This window comes from Sarcophilus harrisii, chromosome 4, assembly GCF_902635505.1.
Source record: "Sarcophilus harrisii chromosome 4, mSarHar1.11, whole genome shotgun sequence".
Classification (NCBI taxonomy): domain Eukaryota; kingdom Metazoa; phylum Chordata; class Mammalia; order Dasyuromorphia; family Dasyuridae; genus Sarcophilus; species Sarcophilus harrisii.
This window is the reverse complement of record NC_045429.1, coordinates 334,187,605-334,210,569: the sequence shown is the minus strand read 5'-3', so window position 1 is coordinate 334,210,569 and position 22,965 is coordinate 334,187,605. Positions and strand designations below refer to the sequence as shown.

At 49.5% G+C, this 22,965-nt stretch overlaps 1 protein-coding gene across 2 annotated transcripts; it reads left to right on the top strand.

Moving 5' to 3' along the window:
* The first annotated feature begins 519 nt into the window (after positions 1-519).
* CACNB1 (calcium voltage-gated channel auxiliary subunit beta 1) lies at positions 520-22,159 on the top strand. 2 transcript variants are annotated; one of them, XM_031966172.1, is made up of 14 exons: positions 520-743; positions 4,070-4,159; positions 7,796-7,915; positions 8,097-8,219; positions 8,580-8,716; positions 10,184-10,260; positions 10,816-10,970; positions 12,125-12,205; positions 13,590-13,648; positions 13,866-13,975; positions 14,836-14,987; positions 16,681-16,776; positions 17,518-17,703; positions 19,743-22,159. In XM_031966172.1, the coding sequence occupies exons 1-14, from the start codon at positions 660-662 to the stop codon at positions 20,211-20,213; spliced, it is 1,941 nt and encodes a 646-aa protein (XP_031822032.1). In that variant the 5' UTR covers positions 520-659; the 3' UTR covers positions 20,214-22,159. The 2 variants fall into 2 exon arrangements, with proteins under 2 accessions (XP_031822032.1, XP_031822031.1); XM_031966171.1 differs by lacking the exon at positions 10,816-10,970 and adding an exon at positions 11,807-11,826 and having other exon boundaries at positions 522-743.
* The last annotated feature ends 806 nt before the right edge of the window (positions 22,160-22,965 follow it).

Here is a 22,965-nt window from a genome sequence, read left to right as displayed (position 1 = left end):
AATTAACAGCCTTCCAATTCCTAATGTAAGGACTGGGTGAGAAAGTCGGGGGCTTAAAAACGGCAGCCGGGTGCAGGAGAGAGTACAGCGAAGGCGGGGCGAGGGCAGCGGCGTAGGTAGAGCTGCAGGGCATAACGTGAATCTGAAATTTCCCTGGGAGGCTCCGGGCTCAGATCTGAGCCTCTGCTTACCCTGAGCCCAGGCAGAAGGAGCGCCCCCCCACCCGCAGAGGCTACCCTAGCCTCCTTCCCACCTGCCCCTCCCCATCCTCCCCAGGCTGGACGCGGGGGAGGGGGGCGGACGGGAAGATTGGCCCGGGGCCCTCTTGGGGAGCTCGGCCCCGCCAGCGCCAGGAGGGGCGTGCCTGCCTCGGGCTGCCTGCTCATTGTCTGCGAGCCGAGCTGGGGGTGGAGGGGCGGAGGGGGGAGTCAAGGGGAGGGGCCAGGAAGGAGGAGCAAGCTGGGTTGGGGCGGGGGAGATGCTGAGGCTCCCGAGGCGGAGGAGAAGGAGGAGGCGTTGGAGGGAGGGAGGGAACGGGGCATCTGGAGGCTGGGTGTCTCTTCTCTCCCCTGGATTTCCCCCTGAGCTGTGAGTGAGCCGCCTCGGGCCGGGCCGGGCTAGGCTGAAGCTGGGGCTGGGGCGGGGTGGGGGGCCTCTCCATGGTACAAAAGACCAGTATGTCTCGGGCCTCTTATCCACCCACCCAGGACATCCCGATGGAGGTCTTCGACCCCAGCTTACAGGTGAGCTACGAGGTGGGGGGTGGCTGGCTGGCGCAGAACGGGGAGGGCGCGGGGCGGGGGGAGACGCCAAGAGAAAGGCAGGGAAGGTCCGAAGGGACCTCCGGCTTGAAAGGTCTCGGGAGCGCCGGCCAACCCCGGGGAGGGTGCCAGGGAGCAAGGAGTTAAGCCCTCGGTAGCTACGGGAGGGGGTGCTGTTTGCTGCCTCCCCCGGACTGATGGGTTAATGATTGATGGGTGATTGGCACTGAAGCAGATAGATGCAGAGGTGGGGAAGAAGACAGGGGGCCGGTGTCTGCGCCCCTTTTCTCCCGGTGCCCTGGCCATTCTGGATACAGGGTGTGTGTCCCTGGCCGTGCGGCCGTCTCTGTGCGGGGTGCTTCTTGCTATAGGGCCCCAAGAGCTGGTTTATAAATCTGAGGAATTGACTTTGGGGGTGGGGCGGAGTGGGGGCTTAGGAAGGGAGACTGGAGAAGCCGTTGGTGTGGAGGGAGGTAGCTTTCTGGCAGCATCTGGGGGAACCAGGCAGGGGGATGAAGAGGATGCTCTGAAGACGGCAGAAGCAGTGGGTAAGGTTTAAGAACTGAGGATGGCTATCACGGCCTGGGCACCAATTCTCTAGGGTGTTTCTAGCGTAGGGGCAGACTAGGGAATAAGTTGTTGTCAAGAGACAGGCTCTCAGGGTGATGGAGGCCCCAAACCTGGGCTCCGGGGTAGGAGTCACACTCCCAGGCCATTTCAGCTCCTGCCTAGGGATTGCTCTGGTCTTCCCATTACTTCCCAGGGCTCTGCCCCTACCTCCTTTCACCCCGCACCCTGCCCCTGGACATAGATTACTCCCATCTAGACTTAGGATTTCCTAGAGCCATGGAAGGCACCCCAAAGTTTGGAAAGTTGGGAAAATGCCAACCCGTTATGGGGACTAGGAGGAACAATGCCACCTGAGAGGGTTACTTCTGGTTCTCCCCATGGCACATACATGTGCATTTCCCAAGTTTGCTAGGCAAGTCGCCCCCCCCAAAGCAAGGCATTCCTCGGTGCGATGTAGCCCCACAAGCTGGACAGTGGGGCACAAGGGGCAGTGCCAACTGAGCAGCTACCAGGACTGGGAATTTCCATATTTCAACCCTGAATTCAGAGAGTCTCTTCCCATCTTTTCCCCCAGCTCCCCAAGTCTCTAAAACTGAACTGGGGGGAGGGGAAAGAGGTCACATTAACCTTTCCTTTGCTGATGGCCTGCAGGAAGCATTTTGTGGGAATGTGGCTCAATGGGTGTGAGACCTAAAAATATCCCCCACCTCCCACCCCAGGCCCCTCGGAGCCAGGAGGCAGCTGGCTGGGGCCTTCTCCTCAGCTGTCCCCTGTCTTTCCTCCTTGCCACTCCCTGCTTCCTTTGCCTGTGGTGGGGGTGGGGAATAAGTCCAGGAGAAGGTGAGGGCTCCCTCCTAGTAACTCACTGTGTGATCTTGGACACATCATTTTTCCTGTCTGGTCCTCATTTTCCTACCTGTCACATGATACTGTTTAAGGTTCCTTCCAATTCTGAAACTCCATGAGTATGATTCCTTCCACCTCCCTAGCTCTCTAGGCTTATCCCTGGAGAGAGACCTCATTGGACTGGTGGTGGTTGTTGGGGGTAGGGGAGGACTCTGAGTCCCAGGACTTACCTAGGGAGTGTCTCAAGGCTCCCTTCCCCCAAATGTCCACCCCCTTCCTTGGGACTTGCTATCTTGACACTTGGCCCTTCCCCTTTTAAATGCCAGAGTTAAGGTTATCATAGAATCCTAGATTTAAAGCCCAGGGGACCTTAGAGTTCAGTGAGCCCTATTTCAAAATTTTACTTATATAGAAATGGAGACCCAGAGATGACATGATGTACCCAGGGTATACATCTAGAGGGTTCCTGAGGTACCTCAGACCTGGTTCTTCCTGACTCCAGCTAAGTTTACACAACCTTAGACAGGTTCAGCTATAGGGGGTATTGTATGGTCTACTCTTTGGACAAGCCTTGCTGCCTTACCCACTGAAAATAGAGCAGGTATTGGTGTGGTTTTATTGAAGGTAGGTCAGGAGAAGATAGAGTAGTCCTGGTTTGGGAATCGGGGAGAGAGAAGCTCATCCTACCCAAAGGAGTCATGTCTCCCACACTAAGTTTGTGACTGTGGGGGAAAGTCTTAGCCCCCACTGGGCTATCTTGTGCCCTTCCACAGCAATGTAATGGGATTTGTTCTGTTTTCCAATTGGTCCAGATCTGGATAAAGGACCAAGGGGAAAGGGGACCTTTTGCATGACATGAGAGAGGATGACATATTAGACAAAATGAAAGGTGGAATGAAATATTATTTGGAATGATGGTATTAGAGGTGGTATGAGGTGTAGGGGGATTTTTTTCTTCTGGAAAGAGGTGAGTCCAGGTTATGGGTTAGAAATGGCTGGAATTGGACTGAGGACTTGTCATTGCCACTGGATGAAGGACCTGGCAAATGAGGATGAGGGAGGGGATAAGCTACCTATGGAGGGTGAAATCCCAGTTAACTTGTTTACATTCTCAGTAGCTTTAGCTTTCCTTTATCTCCTCTGCTTCTAGTCTCTTTTTTCAGTAGTGATTGGAACTTTCCATGTCCCCCCATTCCCTGTCTTCTTCCAGAATCAGATGCCTACTTCTCTCTTACCCCTTCCTCCCCAAGTCCCCAGTTGCATCTCTAAGGATTTCTTTAGGTCTGCTTCCCTCTTTCCTAAACCTTTCCTATCTGAGTCTCATCTTCCCAACTCTGGCTCCCAGGAAGAACTGGGAGAAGGGGATGGAGAGGAGCCTGGTGGTGAATCTGCACACTGGGTTTTTAATTTCTCCTTTCTCAGGGAGCGGGGGGGGGGGGACACTAATACAGAGCATTCCCACTGCACAGGGAATTGTGGGGGAGATCCCTATTCTCCATCTCTCTCCACTCCCCCATAACCACAGGCCAGAGTTCCCATCTTCCCAAAGGCTGCTGAAGTCTGCCCAGCATCTTAATTAGCTTTTTCAGCTAACTAGACACTGGCTCCAGCTCTGGAGAGTTGGGGCGGCTCCTCTGCTCCTTCCTCTTGATCTCCCCAGCATGCATGTGTTATGTTTCATTAGTATCCTTCATCCCTACCTCTATGTCCCAGCAAATGGCTGTGGCCTGGTCCATGCCTTTGGGAAGAAGGGGGACCCTCTTAGGCCATACCACCTGGGAAAGAGGATATGGGTGGGAAGTAGAGGGAATTTGCAATTTCAAATCTTGGTCAGGTCTAGGGGATAGGTGAGTGGACTCTCCTCTGACTTTGCCCTTATTGCCCTCCATTAGCAGGGCAAATACAGCAAAAGGAAGGGACGGTTTAAACGTTCGGATGGCAGCACCTCATCTGACACCACTTCTAACAGCTTTGTCCGCCAGGTAAGTGGGGGAGATGAGCGGATGGGAGTGGAGGGAGTCTGAGAGTCCTGGAGGAGAAATTTGGCTTTATATCAGGACTACCCCCAGTCCTGTGCTTCTAGAGATGCCATTTGTTACTAGTCTGGGAGCTTCTTCCTATCACCAACACTTTCCCTCTTCACTCAAGGTATACTATTGACTGTTCCTAGACTCTTGGGGTCACATTTGTGGCATTAATTTATAACCCCCCATCCGGAAGTCAGTTCCACTGATATCTACCCCTGGACATCCGGGTTTCCTAGATTTAGGGATATCTTGCCTGAACAAGCTTTTACCTCTGCCTCTTGCTGCCACCTCACTGGTAATTTTTTTAGATTAAGGGCAGATATAGGGGGTGAGGTCATTAGGGCTCCCTGAGACCAAGGGGAATAGGTGGCTCTCACCTTAGGACACCCAAGAAAACTCTGGTCTGAAAATATCAAGAGGATATCTGTTTACACTGCTTCTTTAAGAAGAGATTGATTGGGGCTGGGGGGAGACAGTGTTGAGATGGAAGAGAAACAGTGAAATTGGAGGCAGAGGGCTTTAAACCAGAAATCCTAGATATGGTGTGATGAGAAACATTAGGAAAGCTAGTTTATGGGTCTCCTTTTCACTTTGCTCCCCTTCCTCACACTCTACTTCATTCCACCCCCAACCCCAACCAACTAAACCCGGGCCCCAGTGAGAAGCAGTAAGAAAGGCGATGCAGTTGTCATAGCAACCATGCATCTTGACAAGGACCTGGTACCCAGAATAGATGGTGCTCCAATGGCAGAGTTCCTGGTGCTGGGGGTGGGGGGTGGGGGGCGGGGCACTGCTGGAGAACAGCGAGGGGGTGAATGGCCGGAAGGAACAGATAAGAAGGGGCGGGATATATTTCCAGAGGTCACTCCCTCCTGAATCCAGGAAAGGATTAAACCCAGTCAGGTTTACTCCTGTCATTATAACAAGTTGTCCTCTTGTGGACTCGGAACAAGAGAGACTAGATTGGGAAGTAAACCTTCATTCCAGGGTTTTCTATCTCCTCAGCAATGAGGAAGTCCTTTCGTTGATCTCTTTTGCTACTGCCAAGCTAGATCAGTGCTGAGATATAAGGTGAAGCTGTGCCCACTGCTGTGCCTTTTGATAGAAAAAGAACTCCCTGGTTTTACAGAATTTGCTAAACTAGGGGAATCAGGATTGTCTCTACACGCCCCCACACGCCTTATCCCCAGTTCTCCAGCTCCTCCCCATTCCCTGACCCCACTCATAGTAGGAGAGGGTGCCCAGTTCCTGCTGTGTCTCTGGGCTAAATATACCCCAGCAGTTTGCAAATGTAGCAACTCTGCCTGTAACTTGAGCCCCCTGGTGGGGAGCAGGCAGCTAGGGCAGCCCCTGCCCACCCTTGGGGATGGACACAGAGGGCGCCAACATGGAGACACCCGGCCGGACCAGACAGGCCGCGGTGGTGAGCACTGGGGTGTGTGGGTGCATGCAGCCCCTCTGAGGGGCTTGGAGGGAGATGAGGGATTGGTGTGGATGGCCTGCCTCCTTTAAGCCCATTCCTTTCACCCTGGTCTGCCCATTTTCTTTCCTCCCATCTGTCAGTTTCTAAGTGTGTCTTCCTATGTCTTTGCTCTCCCCTCAAAACTGGTTCTCTTTTTGTCTCTCTCCCATTTGGAGTAGACCCAGTCTGGAGGGGAGTGTTCAGGAAGAGGAGGGTGAAGGGAGCTATCTGGAATTACCCCTATCCTGTCTTCTTGTCTGCCTTTTCCCCTCCTTAGTCCTCCCCCTTACCCAGTTCCCTCCACTTTTGCTGTCTGTGTGGGAAGGGTTGATTGATGAAGTAGTTTATTGACTGGATGTGAAGAGAGGGGGTCTTTTTATTCCTTCCACTCTCTTCCTCTTTCATGCTTATCTCTTACATTCCCTCAGTTCCTGGACCCATTCTACTCCTCACTTAAGTTAATTCACTGCCTGAACCTCTTGTCTAGGACTGGCTTGGCTCTTTCCTCCTAGTCTCCTACTCCTACTCTCTCCTCTTCCCAGACCCATAAGTCTTCTCCAGAAAGACCAAAGGACCATCTTGGGCAGGTAGAACCTCTTCCTGCTTTCTGAGACAGACAGAAAAGGTTTCTTCCAGCTCTGACCACCTTCGCAGCAATATACCCAGCCTTGTTCAAACACCCCCTCACAGACGGGCACAAAACCAACCCTCCCTGCTCCCCTCACTTACACACCCACAAGCAGTAACACAATCGGGCACACACTGTCAAAGGCACACGCAGGCTGCAAGCATCCAGAGAGCTAACTCTCCCTCCTCCCCTTCCTCTTTCTCTCTTTCAGTCTTTCTCATTTTCTTTCATAATACATGTTCATATATGTATTCACACATGTATACATAGAATCATTCATTCAGTCACATTTATGCAAAGCTAAATCATCATGGGTACGCGCAGAAAAAATATGCTGATTTGGGCTGAGCATCCTAATCATTACCAACACCTAGTTGGGCACAGCCTCCAGGGCAGCTACATCTGAACTTGGACATCCTTGTGCCCTCAAACCTATCCTTAGGAGTGTTCAATGTTTTCCATCTTAGGCTCCAAGGCAAAAAGCAAGAAATCCTCCCATAAGTGGGAGGCTGCCACAGACATCTATTCCAGACTTGCTTCTTCAATGGGCATTTTCTAGGAAGCCCTCATGACTTTACAATGCTAATAAGGGGATGAGGGTTATGATGAAAGACCCAGTCTGTGAGGTCAGCACCTTCAAAGGAGGCCTTGGGTCTGTGGGACAGTACCTGACAATGCCAACCAGAAAAGTGACTTCAGGGTGCACAAGGGTCTGGTCATGGTGGGGGTGGCAAGTTGGGGAAGAGGGAGCAAGGAGGAACTCTGATTTTGCCCCTCAAATAAACAGGAAACAGTACAACTTTGCTTTTTGGCATCTGTTGCAACCAGGTTCCCCATGCCAGGCTGGGGCACCCACTTCCCACAGTGCAGAGCCCAATTCCAGAGATGGGCAAGCTGAAGTTGGCTGACAGGGATGCCATGGGTGGTATGAATCAGTCAGACGCAACTGAAGGGGAGATGTAGAGAAGGGAGGAGGTCTAAGAGGCTGCTGTGGCACTCATGTTGGCATTGCTCTCCTGAGCTTGTGTCCCTATCAAGTTCCCTTCCCCTCCCTTGGCCCCCAGAACAGCTGTTCCTCACCTTAATCTCGTCCAGGCGAGTACCACCCCTTTCCCTCAGTGACCCTGACCCCCCACACCCTTTCTCCCCATCTCTATCCCAGTCTTTGTTCCTTCTCCCCAAAGTGTTCAAAATTGCTGCCCTAGTGATTCCCTTCTGCCCTCACGTCACCCCAGCTTCTGGCCTTCTCTTGTGTCGTCAACTCTTCCCGACTTTCTCCCTATTCAGCTCCCTCCTTCTTGCCTCCCCACATGTTCCAGTAGAGCTCAGAAGGCTGTCCCCCCATCCTCAGCAGGCCCCCAGCCCCCATTTGGCCCCTTGGGCCCTCCCTCCCTCTGTTCTTGGACCTCTCTGTGTGGGCTGCTTGTGGTCTTCTTAGCCACTTCCAGTGCAGCTCTGACCCCGGCCAGAGGTGGGCCTGATGTCTTCCCTTCACTTGCAGGGCTCGGCAGAGTCCTACACCAGTCGGCCCTCTGACTCAGACGTGTCCCTGGAGGAGGACAGGGAAGCCCTGAGGAAGGAGGCTGAGCGCCAGGCCCTGGCCCAGCTTGAGAAAGCCAAGGTAGGCTCGGGGTGGAGGTGATGTTGACTGCTTTATGCTCACAGGTTTAACCTTCTCCTTGACTAAGCCCTGGCTCCCTCTAATCCTGCTCTCCCTTCAGCCTTCTCTCCAGAGTGGGGTGCTTCGGCCAGAGGAAGGGGGGCTCACGCTTTGCTTGTTGTGCTTTCTTCACTTTGCCCAGACCAAGCCAGTGGCATTTGCGGTGAGGACGAATGTGGGCTACAACCCATCACGGGCGGATGAGGCCCCTGTCCAGGGCCTGGCCATCACCTTTGAACCCAAGGACTTCCTGCACATCAAGGAGGTAGGGGCACACCTGCAGATGAGGCGGCCCCAGGTGGCATGGAGTCACAGGGAAGGGGGAAAGCTCTCCAAAACGGAGCGTTGGAGGGCAAAGGGGGAGCTCAGATTGACGCCCTGGTGGGACCGAGGGCAGAGCCCTCGGTATTAAACCAGAGAATCAGCTCCTCCGATACTCAGATGGGTCAGAGGTACTGAAGCTGGAAGTGGGAGTTGGAGAGATTTCCTAGCTCCATCTTTCCCCCTCATGCAGTGGGGAGGAGGGACAGGCAGGGGCTTTTCATCTGTCCGGGGAGGGCTCTTAGGTCAGTCTCTCCTCCCCATTCCTGCCTCAGCCTCCCCTGCTCTCCCCTTTCATGGACAGAAATACAACAATGACTGGTGGATAGGACGGCTGGTGAAGGAGGGCTGTGAGGTCGGCTTCATCCCCAGTCCAGTCAAACTGGACAGCCTGCGGATGGTACAAGAGCAGAAGATGCGGCAGAACCGGCTCAGCTCCAGGTACCTTCCCAGATTGGGGAGAACGTGGTGGTGGTTGTGCATCCGGGGGTCCTGCCCACAGCTTGGCCCCAGGGTAACATCCCAATGGCTGCTCCTTCCAGCTTGGATGTTATCCCGGGGTATTGGGCTCGGGGAACTGCAGGAGTAGCTGGAAACTAACCCCTGGACAGATAGATCCAAAATATGGAGGTTTAGTGTGCTCAAAACAGAGGGAACAATATGATATCATGGAGCTAGTCTAAGGCTCCTCGACGTTGGGCAGCTGTGACCATGGATGAGTCCCCACCTCTGTTTTCCAACAAATAAGCTAATGTCTGTAAATCAGTCTGCAGCCTTTCCGATGTCATACACCAGCTATTGAGAGGTAACGTAACTTACTGGTGAGAGGACTGGCCTAGAGAGTCAGACTCTTTGATACATGCGAGCTATGTGACTGTGCACAGGACCCTTCCTCTCTGAGTGCCCCAGGCAGTTCTCCAGGTCTGCGAGCTACTAATAAATTTCTGATCCATATCAATGGAGGTAGTTTTCTTCTTCTTTTTTTAATGGAGGTAGAAGGGTAGACCCTTCTACATCTTTAAAAATTATTAAGGACTTCAAAGAGCTACTGTTTATGCAGATTTTTATGATGACACATTAGTAATTAAAAGTGATACATTTAAAATATGTATTTATTGGTTCATTGAAACTAATAAAGCCATTACATATTAATATAATATATATAATATACTTTTATGAAAAATAATTATTTTTCCAAAACAAAAAATTTGGTGAGAATGAGTTTCACATATTTTTCAAATCTCTTTAGTATCTAACTTAATAGGAGACTACTATATCTTCTTGTCTACTTCTGCATGCAATTGAATTAGCAAAGGGAAGACTATTTTAATAGCCTATTTAATCAGCATCTTAAGTATTATTATAGTTTTGACCAAAATCATATTGGCCTGGCAGACCCTTTGAAAGGGTCTCAAGGGTCCCCAAGAGTTCACAGACTACTGCATCAGTGAAATCTCAAGTCCAGACTACCCAAAAATCAGCCATTCTTCTTCTCACTCTTGTCATAATAATAATTACTATTCCCATTCTTTTCATCTGTTACACTATCTAATCTTTTAGATGGGTTTAGAGAGAAACAGTTCTGAACAAAGTGACAGCCTGCTATTATTTCTTTTTTTTTCAAAGTCCCATCTGATAATTTAAAAGAACAATCATGGTATAGTGAAGAGAGAGCTGACCTTTAAGTCAGAAGGACCTAGATTCAGATCTTTCCACGCCACATGCTGCTCAAATTATTTAACCTCTCAGTGTTTGGGGTAACCCTGAAACCAAGAATTGTACAGAAGTTGCTGATCTGCATTGTTAGAGTTTATTGTATGAGTAAAACCCGCATTATTTATTATTAACAGATGGTTCCCTGAATTCTTTACTCATGAGTTCATTCCCTTCATCTCTCTTCCCTTGCAGCAAATCGGGTGACAACTCCAGCTCCAGTCTGGGCGATGTCGTGACTGGCACCCGAAGACCTACTCCGCCAGCCAGCGGTAAGAGTGCCTTCCCCTTCCTCCGGGCACCAGGGGTGACAGGGGGGAGCTTTCCTGGAGAGATGAATCTTAGTCTGGAGCTCCATAATATAATTCCCTTTCCTCATACCCACTCCACCCTTTGGCACCTAGACAATGGAAAGGCCAACCAGTGCCCTCTGGCCCTGCCCCCCATTCTCCTCATCCCCTTAAGGGTCTCCCCTTTCCATTAGCGGGTAAGACCCCAGCAGGCTGGGCATCTTAGCTCCCTCCCCCGCCTGCCCCCATCCCTCCCCCTTCATGTCTCTCCTCCCATTTCTTTGGTGGCTCCATTTCTCTCACCCTCCCCCCACCCCGTGTTCATTCTCCCTAGCACCTTTCATTCACCTCTTCTTTCTCTTTTTTTCCCCTTTCCCCATCCCTGTTTTCTGTTCTGTTCTGCCCATGACCTGCTGTGTCTGTGCGGGTGTGTGTGCGGGGTGTGCCCGGCGGCGCGGGTGGCCATGCTCCTGCTCCCGCCTCCCCCTCCTGTCTGTCCGTCTCCCCCTCTCCCCCTTTTCTCCTTCTCGGACCCAGGTAATGACATGACTAACTTAGCTTTTGAGTTAGATCCCCTAGACTTAGAGGAGGAAGAAGCCGAGTTCTGCGACCATACAGGCTCCCCTAAGCCTAGTGTTAGCAGTATCACCACCCCGTCTCCCCATGGAAAGCGAATCCCCTTCTTTAAGAAGGTAATCCTCCTGTTCATTTTCTGTGTTCATCCTGGGTCTTTTGGTGGAGAGTAGCAGAGCCTGGGAGGGAGTAGGAAACAGAGGTCTGGGGGAGGGCCGGCAGGAAAAGCTGCACTTGACTCTCCTGGGCCCCTGCCCAACGCTCTGCCAGCCTGACCCTTTGAGAGGACGAGGTAAGGAGTGAGGGGTGTGTGAGAAGGGGCCTCTGAAGGGGGGTGTAGTGAATTCAGGTCCATCTACACCTGTCATGTCCAGGAAGTAATTCCAAGCCCCTATTTCTGTGCATGGAACATTTTGAACCTTTGAGAGGATGGGACCATGATGTTGACAGTCCATAATTCTCTCCCCTCTCCTCAACTTTTGTGTGGCAATGAGACTTTCCAATTCCATTCCTTCCCCCCTGTAGTACAGAAGATAAAACATTCCCGTTTTTCCTAGGGACCCATTTCAGAGAACACTGATTGACTTTGCCTGATTACTAACCAGTAGCTCCCCAAAAGGATAGGAACATTTCCTTCCTCCTCATCTTCATTTCAGAGCCCCAGGTTGGGGAAAAAGGAGTGGAGTTGGTGGTAGGGGATGTTGAATCCTTCCACCATTCCCTGGGTCTCAGTTGGGGGCCAGTGGCAGGCAGGGCCTTGCCTTCATGTGGGGTCCCTGCCCCTCTCCCTCAGCTGCTTGTCACTAACACGCATGCCTTGTTATTTCTTCTCATCCACCCTGCTCTCTACAACCCTCCTGTTTCCCCTGGTTCCTTGTCCTTTGCCCCCTGTGCCTGGGTACTCTCCCTTTTCCCCTCCCTATTCCCACCCTATGCTGGCAATCACTGGACCCAGCCAAACAGAAGCAGAAATCGGTAAGTAATATGGCTTTCTGTGTCTCCTCCCACACTCCCTTACCCCCCCCCCCCCACTTCCCTGGCTGGGACAAAGCAAGGAGGGTGGGGCTCCTTAAACCCCTGATTCTCTCCTGTTCCATCCCAACCCATTCCAGTGGATGGGCACTCCTGCCTCCTTCTCCTCCCTTTGCAATATCTGGACCCTGGGACTAAGGGATGGGATTGGGAAAGGGAAAGATCACTGAGGGAGGCCCCTGAGGATGGTGGAGAAGGGGCTAATGCTGCCCCCCACCATAGGGCCTTTCCTTTTCCTTAGGCGGAACATGTTCCCCCTTATGATGTGGTACCTTCCATGAGGCCCATTATCCTGGTGGGACCATCACTCAAGGGTTATGAGGTGAGTGTCCCCTCTGTCCTGAACTTCAGACCAGGATCCTAGAAGTTGGAGCCCTATAGAGAGACAGATTTCCTATGAGATCTCACAGATGGGACCTCAGGAAAGACTGGACAGAGGATCCCCTTATCACCTGACATCACTTTGATTCAGGGAGTTCATCTTTCTTTAAAATTCAATTAATTAACATTTACTTTTTTTCTCCCTTCTACTTCCCTAATTGAAAACAAGAAAAGCCAAACCCTTGTAACAAATATGCATAGTTAAGCAAAACAAATTTCTACATTGAACTTGTCCAGAAATATGTCTGGTTCCGTGTGTTGAGTCTGTCGCCCCTCTATTGGAGATGGGGACAGGGATTGCTTCATTTAAAGGCCTCCAAAAGTGTGATTGGTCTTTGCATTGATTGGTCAGAAGTCAGAAGTCTTTAAAGTTGTTTCTCTTAACTGTGTTATTATTGTACAAATTGTTCTCCTGGTCTTTTCATTTTAAATCAATTTATGCAAGTTTTCTCAAGCTTCTCTGAGGGCAGCTAGGTAGCACAGTGAATAGGAAGGCAGGCCCAGAGTCAGGAAGGCTCATCTTCCTCAGTTTAAATCCAGCCTCAGACATTTACTGTGTGACCCTGAGCAAGTCACTTAACTCTGCTTGCCTCAGTCTCTTCATCTATCAAATGAGCTGGAGAAGGAAATGGCAAAGCTCTTCATTATCTCTGCCAAGAAAACCCCAAATGGGGTCACAGGGCATTTGAAACACCAGAACAACAAAAAAGCTTCTCTGAAGCCATCCTTTTCAACATGTATTATGAATACAATGTATTCTGTATTTACTATGTAATAATAAAATAAATAGTATTCTACTACTTCCCTAAACCGTAATTTGTTGTTCTACTCCCCAAGTGATGGGTACTCTTAGTTTAGTTCTTTGCTTTTATAAAAAGAGATGCTATAAACATTTTTGTATATGTGAGCCTTTTCTTTTTTCTTTGATCCTTTTAGGCTACAGTTAATAGTATATAATATAACTATAGTTAATAGTATATATGTTGTCAAAGGTGCACAAATATAGTGAGTTTGGGGGCATTGTTCCAAATTACTTTCCAGAGTAATTGGACCAATTCACAGCAGTATGTTTATGTGCAGCCCCTCCTACTTTGTTATTTTGCATTTTTATCATCTTTATCATCGTTGCCCATTTGGTATGGAACCTATGAGTTGGTTTCATTTTCATTTTTTCTAATTATTAGTGATTTGGAGCATTTGTTTTTCAAATGGGTGTCAAGCTTTTTTAAAAAGAATTGTCAGGAGCCAGGCAAGAGACAGTCAGAACAGCAGCTAAAATCCTCTCCCTTTCATTGCTCTTGTTCCCATTTCCTTCTCTTCCCCAGGTCACAGATATGATGCAGAAGGCTTTATTTGATTTCTTAAAGCATCGATTTGATGGCAGGTGAGACCTTGGATGTTCTTTCCCTATCCTCAAAGACCACCTGGTCTTCGCCGACTCTGGAGGGGGTTAGGTTAGAATTGCTGAGTAACCCAGTCCAGGAATGGAAGGTTAACCAGGGGAAGAGAAATGTGGTGGAAGGACCTAGAATTGGGGGGAGAGGAGGAAGAAGTAGAAAGGAGGGCCAGCTACTGACCACTTCCTCCTTCCCTGCTCCCAGGATCTCCATCACTCGAGTAACAGCTGACATCTCTCTTGCCAAACGTTCTGTCCTCAACAACCCTAGCAAACACATCATTGTTGAGCGCTCCAACACTCGCTCCAGTCTAGGTAAGGAGAGAGGGGTCGCCTGCCTAATGTAGACAGCAGGGTCTGGAAGGATTCATTCACAATAGCAGTGAAACAGGGCTTACAGTCTGGGTTGGGGTGGAGCTTGTTTCCCCCACTGTCCCTCCAGCATACTGATTTTTTGCCTGCTTTTAAGATGCTAGATGCCAGTTTTGCTACTCACTCACTGAGGTGGGTCAACAGCTCATCTTTCTATCTGTATCAGAGCTGCTTTCTACAACCAGTGTCTGGACACTTTCATCTGACCTCAATCTTTTTATTCCTCCCTCCCATCTTTGGTTTCTCAGCATATAATCCCTGAGCCCCTCCTCTGTTCACACACACCCCCCCCACCCCTCCCCTCGTCCCTCTTTGTTTCTCCTTTCTCTGTCTCTGTGTGCCTTTCTGTTTCTCTCTCCCTCCCTCCCTCCCTCTGTCTTGGTCTGTCTCTTTTTCTTTTTTTTCTTCTTTCCCTCCTACCTTCAAATTCCTTCCTCCAATTGTCTGTAAATAGTCTTCTATGATCTTTGTATACCTTTCTCCCATTAGGACATACTAGAAAGACCCTTGGGCTTGGAGTCAGAACTAAGTTTTGAGGATTTATGTCAGGGCTCATTTGCTATGGGCAAATCATTAGTTTCTTTGAGCTTAAGTTTCCCTCTGTATAAAATGGGAATAATAATATTGACATTACCTCTCATAGGGTTGTTTGGGGGAAAGAATTTTGTAAATTTTACATCACTACAAAAGGTGGCCCATTCCTTATCAAAGCCTGTGTCTCCCTTCCCCAGTGTCCTTGTCTTCTCACTCCCTGTACATAACCTTTAATTTTTTTTTTTTTTTCATGATCTCTCTGATCTCAGCTGAGGTACAGAGTGAGATTGAACGGATCTTTGAGCTGGCCCGGACACTGCAGCTGGTAGCCCTGGATGCTGATACCATCAACCATCCTGCCCAGCTGGCCAAGACATCATTGGCCCCCATCATCGTTTACATCAAGATTACCTCCCCCAAGGTGTGTTCCCCCTCATTCCAGCTGTACTCTCAGGTTTACTCTTAAACCAGCCCTGTTAGACAGGAAGTCTCTACTCATATCTCAGGCAGATGGGAGATTCTGGGGACAGACATCTTGGCCTCTCCTCCCTTCTGTGACCTTGCATAACCTTTTCTTGCTTAAATCCAATTTAGTTGTATGTCATAGCATCCTGTCCCTGAAGTCATGGTCCTCTTCATTTGCCCTTCAGAAGGCAAACAACAACTACAACAAGAATCCTAGAATCTCCCACTTGATTCTTGTTTATCTATCAGTAAAGAAGTAAAGGAGGAGGAATGTTGGTTTAGTTCCCCATCAACTCCTTTGCCTGTTTCTCATAGATGTTTTTAAAATTAAAAATCTATCTTCATTATATTTCTTCAGAGCATAGACTCAGGGCTTCTAAAAATGGCCAGTGAATACAAAATAAAAAATTTCTCAAAGTCTATATAGTTTCTAGTTATATCAGAGAAAAAGAAAGATGCAATCAGTCCAAAAAGGAAAAGTAAAAATTTGCATTTCAAAGATAATACTTGTAAGATTTACATTTCAAAGATTACAGAATTAGGTCAAGTTGTAAATTGATCAAGAAACCCAGAAAAAAAAAATTAAAAAAAAAAGAAACACAAAAGCTTCTAACAAATGATTATCTTAAAACAAGAGGATTATAATAATAATATCATTATAAAATAATAATATTCCTTTCTTTCTAAGAGGAAGGTAGAGAACCTTTATCAATCTTCCTGTCCTCTTATAATCCTTACCCCTTTCTACTACCCATCCTACTTTTTTGTTGGGTAACAGATTTCTATACCAAATTGAGTGTGCATTTTTCTCATTTTGATTCAGTTCATAATACAATAAGGATCCCCTTATTTTCCCTTCCACTTCTTAGAGGGATTTTGATATAGATAGATATATGTATCATAGTCTCCTGTTAAACTATAAATGCCATAAGGACCGGGATAATGTCTTTTCTGATCTTTGTATCTCCTCCAGAGTCTAGTGTAGTGATATGCACACAGTAAATGATCCATAATTCTGGAATTGAATTCAAAATGGCTGGCCTAGGGAAAAGGGGGAGTGGTAGAAATGAGACCTGTAGATCAGTGTTAAAGGAAGTGGATGCTTCATTCTGAAAGAGATGAAGTGAGAAGGTAGCGTAATTATATCCTGTAAGTCCTTGAAGGTTTGTCATCATCACAAGAAGATAAGGACTTTGCAGTTTCCCATTGCCATGGAGAATACCGCGGAGAAGAGGGTTATAGCCACAGTAAGAGAAATTGGTTAATCCCAAGCAGTTCCTGAGTTGCCCAAAAGATCCTGTGACTTCTTGAGTCTTTTCCAAATCTGATTAGAAGTTGGGAATGGAAGGGGGTGTTGAAAAAAAAAAAATCTCTTTTGCTTCCTCTCTATCATAAGTTTTAATGAGCATCTTTGTATTTGAAGAGCACTATTTGTAAGTACTTAACAACATTCCTAGCACATAGTAGGCATGATATAAATGCTTATTTCCTTCCTCTACCCTTCTACTCTTGTCCTAACTCTGGCCCCTCTCCCAAGTACCTGACATTCCTTCCAATCAGGGTACCTAACCCCCCAGGGATTTCCTCTCCTATGTCCTGCCTTATCTCCTGTTTCTCTTTCCCTGTTTTCCTCCCATCCCCAAATACAGGTACTCCAGCGCCTCATTAAATCCCGAGGGAAGTCTCAGTCCAAACACCTCAATGTTCAGATAGCAGCATCAGAAAAATTGGCACAATGCCCACCTGTGAGTATTACTTCTCTCCTCTTCCCTTTTCTCTCCCCCCCCCCACCGCCCAATGGAGGTAATAGATAGGAGGCAGAAGTTTGGATGGAAAGATTTGTCTCTCTGGGAGGTCACAGTAGCCCAGCTGGGCCAAGTATTTTGATATTTTTGGGGGATAGGTGCCAGTTAGATTGACTATGGCTCTACCTTCTGCAAGAATCCTTTTGGATTCCCTTTAATATCCATCCCTTTCCTCTGAGATTATCTCTGATTTATCTTGTATCCAGCTTATTTTTACATAGTTATTTGCATATTGTCTTCCTTGAAGGAAAGGGCTGTTTTTGCTTTTCATAATATCCACAGAGATTAGCTTAGTCCCTAGCACATAGTAGGCACTTAGTGACTTGTTGATGGGCACAGTATGCTTCTTCTGGTTCAGAATAGTCAGTCGATGCTCCCTTGGATTTCTCCTTCTGGGTTCACCATGGACCTTCTGTGTCCTTTCCCTTTCCTCTTTCCCCCTCCCTACCATATCCCATCCTTTGTCACATCAGTATGATTCACTTGGAAGAAGGGCTTGGGCTCCAATCCAAGTTTTGTTATTTACTCTCTGTGTGACCTTAGGTAAGGAATTTGATCTCTCTTGGAGCCTCCGTTTCCTCACCTGTAAAGTGATGGGTTTTGGTGAGCCCTATTTCTAAGCTTTTTCCTTCTTGGCTCTACTCCCAACTAACCCTAGCCAACTCCTCCTCTTATCTACAGGAAATGTTTGACATCATCTTGGATGAGAACCAATTGGAGGATGCTTGTGAGCATCTGGCAGAGTACCTGGAGGCCTACTGGAAAGCTACCCACCCACCTAGTAGCACACCACCCAACCCGCTGCTTAACCGTACCATGGCCACTGCAGCCCTGGCCGCCAGCCCTGCCCCAGTCTCCAACCTCCAGGTACAAGTGCTCACCTCCCTCAAGCGCAACCTCAGCTTCTGGGGTGGGCAGGATGCCTCCCAACCAAGCACTGGTGCATCCCCACTGCAAGAGCATGCTCTCTAGTGGGATTCATTGCCCAGCTACCCACCCATTCCAGCAGCAGCAGCAATATGGGATCTGAGAGCAGTGGACATGGGGACAGGGAGGATTTTGTTTTGTAAAAAAGTGGTAAGCAGCTGATATTGTCTTTGTGGTCTTTGTTAGTCATGGCCCACCAAGTAAGCTAATTCTTGGGCTATATTCCTGACCTTGGTACCTACTCCTAGGCTACTTTGGAGCATGGAACCATCCAAAGCCAGAAAAGGACTATAGAGTTTATTAGATCGTAAAGTTTAGAGTTGGAAAGGACTTTAAAGATCATTTAATCCAACCATCTAATTTTATCAATGAGAAACCCAGTGCTGTTGTGTCTTACCCAAGGAAATGAGTAACAGCTCAAATCCAGGCTCTCTTTTACTTTGAATCCATGCTTTTTTCCATTATATCATTGGCCCTCACCCCTTGTAGAGATAGACATTGAATCCTAGAGAGGGAATATGACTTGATTTAGATGCCCAATTCTACTGTCTGGCACCAACACCAAGTAGAGAAAGGTTTCATCTAGGAATCTCATTGGAAAGACCCTTCTGAGAAATATTAAATCAAGAGTCTTCCATATTGGCTTCTCAAGATCCAGAGAGGTTGTACAATAGGATCCTCAGAGACACCACAGAGCAGGAGTTCTTAACCTGGGATCTATAGATCTCCAAAAGGTCCATGGATAGATTTCAAGATGTTTCTGAATTTGGAAGAGGGAAAATGCATCATTATTTCTACATCCATAGACTTCAACAGACCAAAAGGGGGATGTCCATGACACAAAAAAGTTAAGAACCCTTGCAGTAGAGATTTCCTGGGCTCCCTGAGTGGATGAATTACATGAACTGATACTACTCCATCTCTTTCTCCCCTCAATTGCATTCCTCACCTTCAGCTCTCCCATGCATTAACACCCAGCTCCTCAGATTATGAAAGCTCTCTCTCCATGGGATCTCTCCAGTGGATCTCCTTGTTAGGGTCATACCTTTCTCAGACACAGCACTGGATCTTCATTCCTTTCCATTTGGGGAAGAAGCATGAGAACTTTCCCAACCTCATGTTCTGAGGTCTTTGGGTGGAGTTGGCTTTAGTATTAACTTGTGTCCCTTAACCCTGGCATGTGAATGGATGGATGTGATCCGATGTGATGTGAACAGAGCATGGGGACTCTGATGGGGAGGGGACTGTTGGGAATGTGATGTAGGCCTGATAGAAGGGGACTTGTAGCCCAGGGGTGGGTGGGAGGTAAAGGAGTCCAGATTACTCTTTAGTCCCTTAAGAGGAAACAAGCATTTCTAAATAAGAAGCTCATTAGGCTGTAGTTGTAAAGATGGAGCAATTAGTCACTCTAAATGGAGCAATTATTAACCCCGACTAAGTATTAATGAGTGGTGATTCTAATGAGATTTTTTTTAATGATTACTAACATAAGTGGGGCATTAATGCTGGGTAATGCTAAGAGAGAATTAATGATTATTCATGGTCACCAAGCTTGATGTCTCTAGCTCACTGGCTATGCCCATGAATGCCCAATAATTTATACGTGACATTGATGAACAAGTTTTAAACACCTCAGGTTGGACACCTCCCCTTTCTTATCTAGCAAAAGGCCCAAATCTCTAGGAACATCCCCTAGACCTTCCGGAGGTCTGGATCTTGGGCTTTTGCTTTGCCTATTTTATATAGAGCATATAGAGGACCTCCTGCCGCTAGCCGGCGAGCCAGTGCCCCACAGATGTGCCCACCTTTCCTGGAGGCCTTCCAGGCTCCCTCGATGCAGTCACCACTCCGTCCCTGCTGGTGAGGAGCCCCTCTGCCAGTCTGGGTGCTTTGGCGGGGCCACTAACTTTGCCTTGCTTTTGTGTTTCTCTCACCCCTTGCCTGTTCTGCATGGTGTGTGCCGACTTACTGCTAACCAGGGAGCGTACCGAATGCCTGGGGACCAAGCGCCTGAGCGGGCAGCGGGGGAGCGAGCCAGCTTACATGAGTACCAGGGGGAGCTGGGCCCGGCGCAGGGCCTCCACGCCGGCGGCCACCCTCCGGCCCGGGCAGGCACCCTCCGGGCGCTGTCCCGCCAGGACACTTTCGATGCTGACGCCTCGGGCAACCGTAACTCTGCCTACATTGAGCTTGGGGACTCTTGTGTGGACATGGAGACTGACCCCTCGGAGGGCCCCGGGCCCGGAGACCCTGCGGGGAGCAGCTCGCCTCCGGCCCGACAAGGCTCCTGGGAGGAGGAAGACGAAGAGGAGGAGCTGCCCGACAACCGCAATCGGGCCACGCCCCGGGGCCCGGCCAAAGCCCAGTACTGTCCGGAGGGGGGTGGGGCCGTGCTGGGCCGGAACAAGAACGAGCTGGAGGGCTGGGGCAGGGCCGTCTACAACCGCTGAGGTTGCAGGGCCGGGCCAGGGAGGAAAGAGGTTTTAGGGTAAGGAAAGAGGGCGAATACTGACCAACCTGAGGAGCTAGGAGAAGCGCGGGTGTCTCATCTCCTGGGGCATTTCGTCACCCCCACATAAGGAGTCACCTCACCTAAGGAGCAATAGCTTCCCCTCTGGGGGAGGGTACCTCACCCTTCTGTGGGAGGTTACCGCACCTGGGGGGCTAGCTCACCCTTGGGGGCCTATCTCACCCCTCTGGGATGCCTTTACTTCACTCTTTTTTAGAAGAGTATAGGTATAGAGTATTCTCCAACTACTCTCTGGGGTGTGGTCTCACTCCCCAAAGGGGGAAATGACCCTTCTGTGGGTGGGGTCTCATTTCTAGGGGATAGTCCTGCCCTTCTTGGATGCCTTTGCTCACTCTTGTGGGATATCATCTCACCTCCTGGGAAGTGGGGGGAGGGGTTTAGCGCCCCCCTGCAGAGTGTTATCCTTCTTGGGGGGCAGATAGATCACCTGAGGGAATGAGGTAATTGCCCTTCTCCATCTAGGCTATTTACCTTCTTCTCTTTAGGGCGTTTTCTCCCCAAAGTTCGTTAACCTTTTCAGCCCCAGGTCCTAAGCAAAAGTCCTAATAGGGTTGGCCTCTCCCCCTCCTACTCTTGGGGAACTGGGAAGGGTAGAGAAGAAGGATTCTTCCTGGATTGAGACTTGCACAGAACATCCTTTCCATGAGACCTATCTCCTCCCTTGAGCCGTAGACCCAGCTCCCTCCTCATTCTCCAGTTTCTTGGCAGCTTTGTTAGGAGTGGGGGGGTAAAGGGCTGAGCCTTTAGCTCTGTCCCATTCACATTGGTGGGGAGGGGGGTTCCAGGTGTGAGTGAGTAACCACCATCAAGTTCATGATCACAGATCCCAAGGGAGGGGTCTGGGCCCAGTGCCTCAATCGCTTGAGGGAGGAGGAAGATGGGAACCTCCCCCTTTGTTGGGGTCCGCCTGTCCACCCCCACGCTTCAGCCCCTGTCCCTGCTCCCCTGACCTTTGCTTCCAATCGCCACTACACTGTACTCTTGCCAAGCCTAAACAGGAGGAGTCTTTCTCCTCTTCTCACACCCTTAACTCCATGCCTCTGTGGTAGGGTACCCATCGTAGGCTGTTCCCTGTCTCTTTTGGAAACCAAAAATTGTTTTCCCTGTTCTTGCCCTGGAGACCAGTCCCTGCCCAGGCTTAGCAAGGAAAGAGGCCAGGGCCTTGGCTGGCATTGGGGCAGTGCCCTCACCCGGTGGGCACCGTCCGTACTGACCTCAGTTTCTCCCTTTGGAATCCCTGCTCGCTGCTGCTGTGTCTGCCTCTCGTGTTATGAACTCCATCTCCGGATCCCCAGTGCTCTGAGGAGAGGCTGCCGGCCTCCCTGAGACCACCCTCCTCTCCCATCCCACTTAGGGTTGCCATCTTGACTTGGTGTTTGTAATCCCCCCAGCTCTCTCCGGGGAAGAGAACCATTTGTGCCAATGAGGTCTGGGCCCTGCCTGCCTCAGGGATGGGCCATCATGCCTGTCTCACCACCTCCTGTGCCAACTTCACCCCCGACCCCTCACTCACTTTGGGGGGGATAGGTGACAACTCACTGGTCGGAAGACACCACTGCCCGGCCTCCGTCCCACCTCCCCCTTCTGTCTCCTCCTGGACGGCTTTCCCTCCCATCTCTCGGTTGAGTACTTTGCCAGATAGATAGTAAAAAAAAAAAAAAAAAGCCCCCTTCCCCCCTCCCCCCCAGTCCTTTCCCCAAGCCTGGTCCTTTCCCCCGCCATGCATGTAGGAGCAGGTGCGCGCATGGACATACTCGTGAGCTGACATGCATGGGAGAGGGAGGGGTGCGGGGGAACAGCGTTGGCAGGGGGAGGGGGGAGCTATGAATAAAAAGTGCCGGAGCTGTTGACTCAGAGAGAAAGTCACCTCATTTACATCTTGTTGTGCAACTCGGTTCCCCCAGGTTTTCTCCTAGAAGTCCAGAAACCGCATGGGCCTGAAGGCTCCATTTGCCTGCGATCCCTATTTTTCTCCCAAGTCTGTGGGCACCCAGGGAGGAAAAACAGTGGGGGGGGGGGGGGAGCGGTGCCACACGCGGAGGAAACCAGACTCGTCTTTGCCATTCTGAAACGGCCCTCTGGTTTTTCCCCCTCCTGGGAACACAGTCGGATCTTGCTGCTCCCTCTGAATTATCTGACTTAGGTCCAAATCCTTGACCACTGCCATCCCTCACTGACTGACTAAACTCTATGCTTTATTTTCTCATCTCCTTCCTCTTCCCCAGTTGTAAAATATTGTTGGGGGAAAAGGGCTCAGTTCTGGCTATGGGAGTTCTAGGGAGCACAACTGGGTGTTCGATCACATTTTATAATGTTTGGAAATATAGGGACACCCTTCCCCATGAGAACTAGCAAGATGACAGCTGCCTGTTCAGTCCCTGCCTCACTGTCCGTACCTGACAAAATGGGGCAGGAGGTGAAAGCTTTTGACACGTGTTACCACAGGACCTCCCCTTCATTTCCCCCCATCCCAACACACACGTTCTCTTTTCTGCTCCCAAGTCCCTGTTAGGTTGAATGCCTGGGCTTTCCTCTATTAAGAATGGGAAATATATATTATTTTTTAAAAATCTAGTTACTGAACCCAGGGTGTTTATATTCTATTGGGGGGTGGAAAGAGGGGGAATCCAATATGTACCCAGAAAAGTAAATCTAAAATAACTTCAGGCAGG

Bases quoted from the DNA above. Each gene is read 5' to 3' on its own strand.
- CACNB1 (XM_031966172.1), top strand. From the start codon at position 660: ATGGTACAAAAGACCAGTATGTCTCGGGCCTCTTATCCACCCACCCAG. The intron at 14,988-16,680 runs GTGTGTTCCCCC...CCCCAAATACAG, and splicing joins TCAAGATTACCTCCCCCAAG to GTACTCCAGCGCCTCATTAA. The intron at 16,777-17,517 runs GTGAGTATTACT...TCTTATCTACAG, and splicing joins AATTGGCACAATGCCCACCT to GAAATGTTTGACATCATCTT.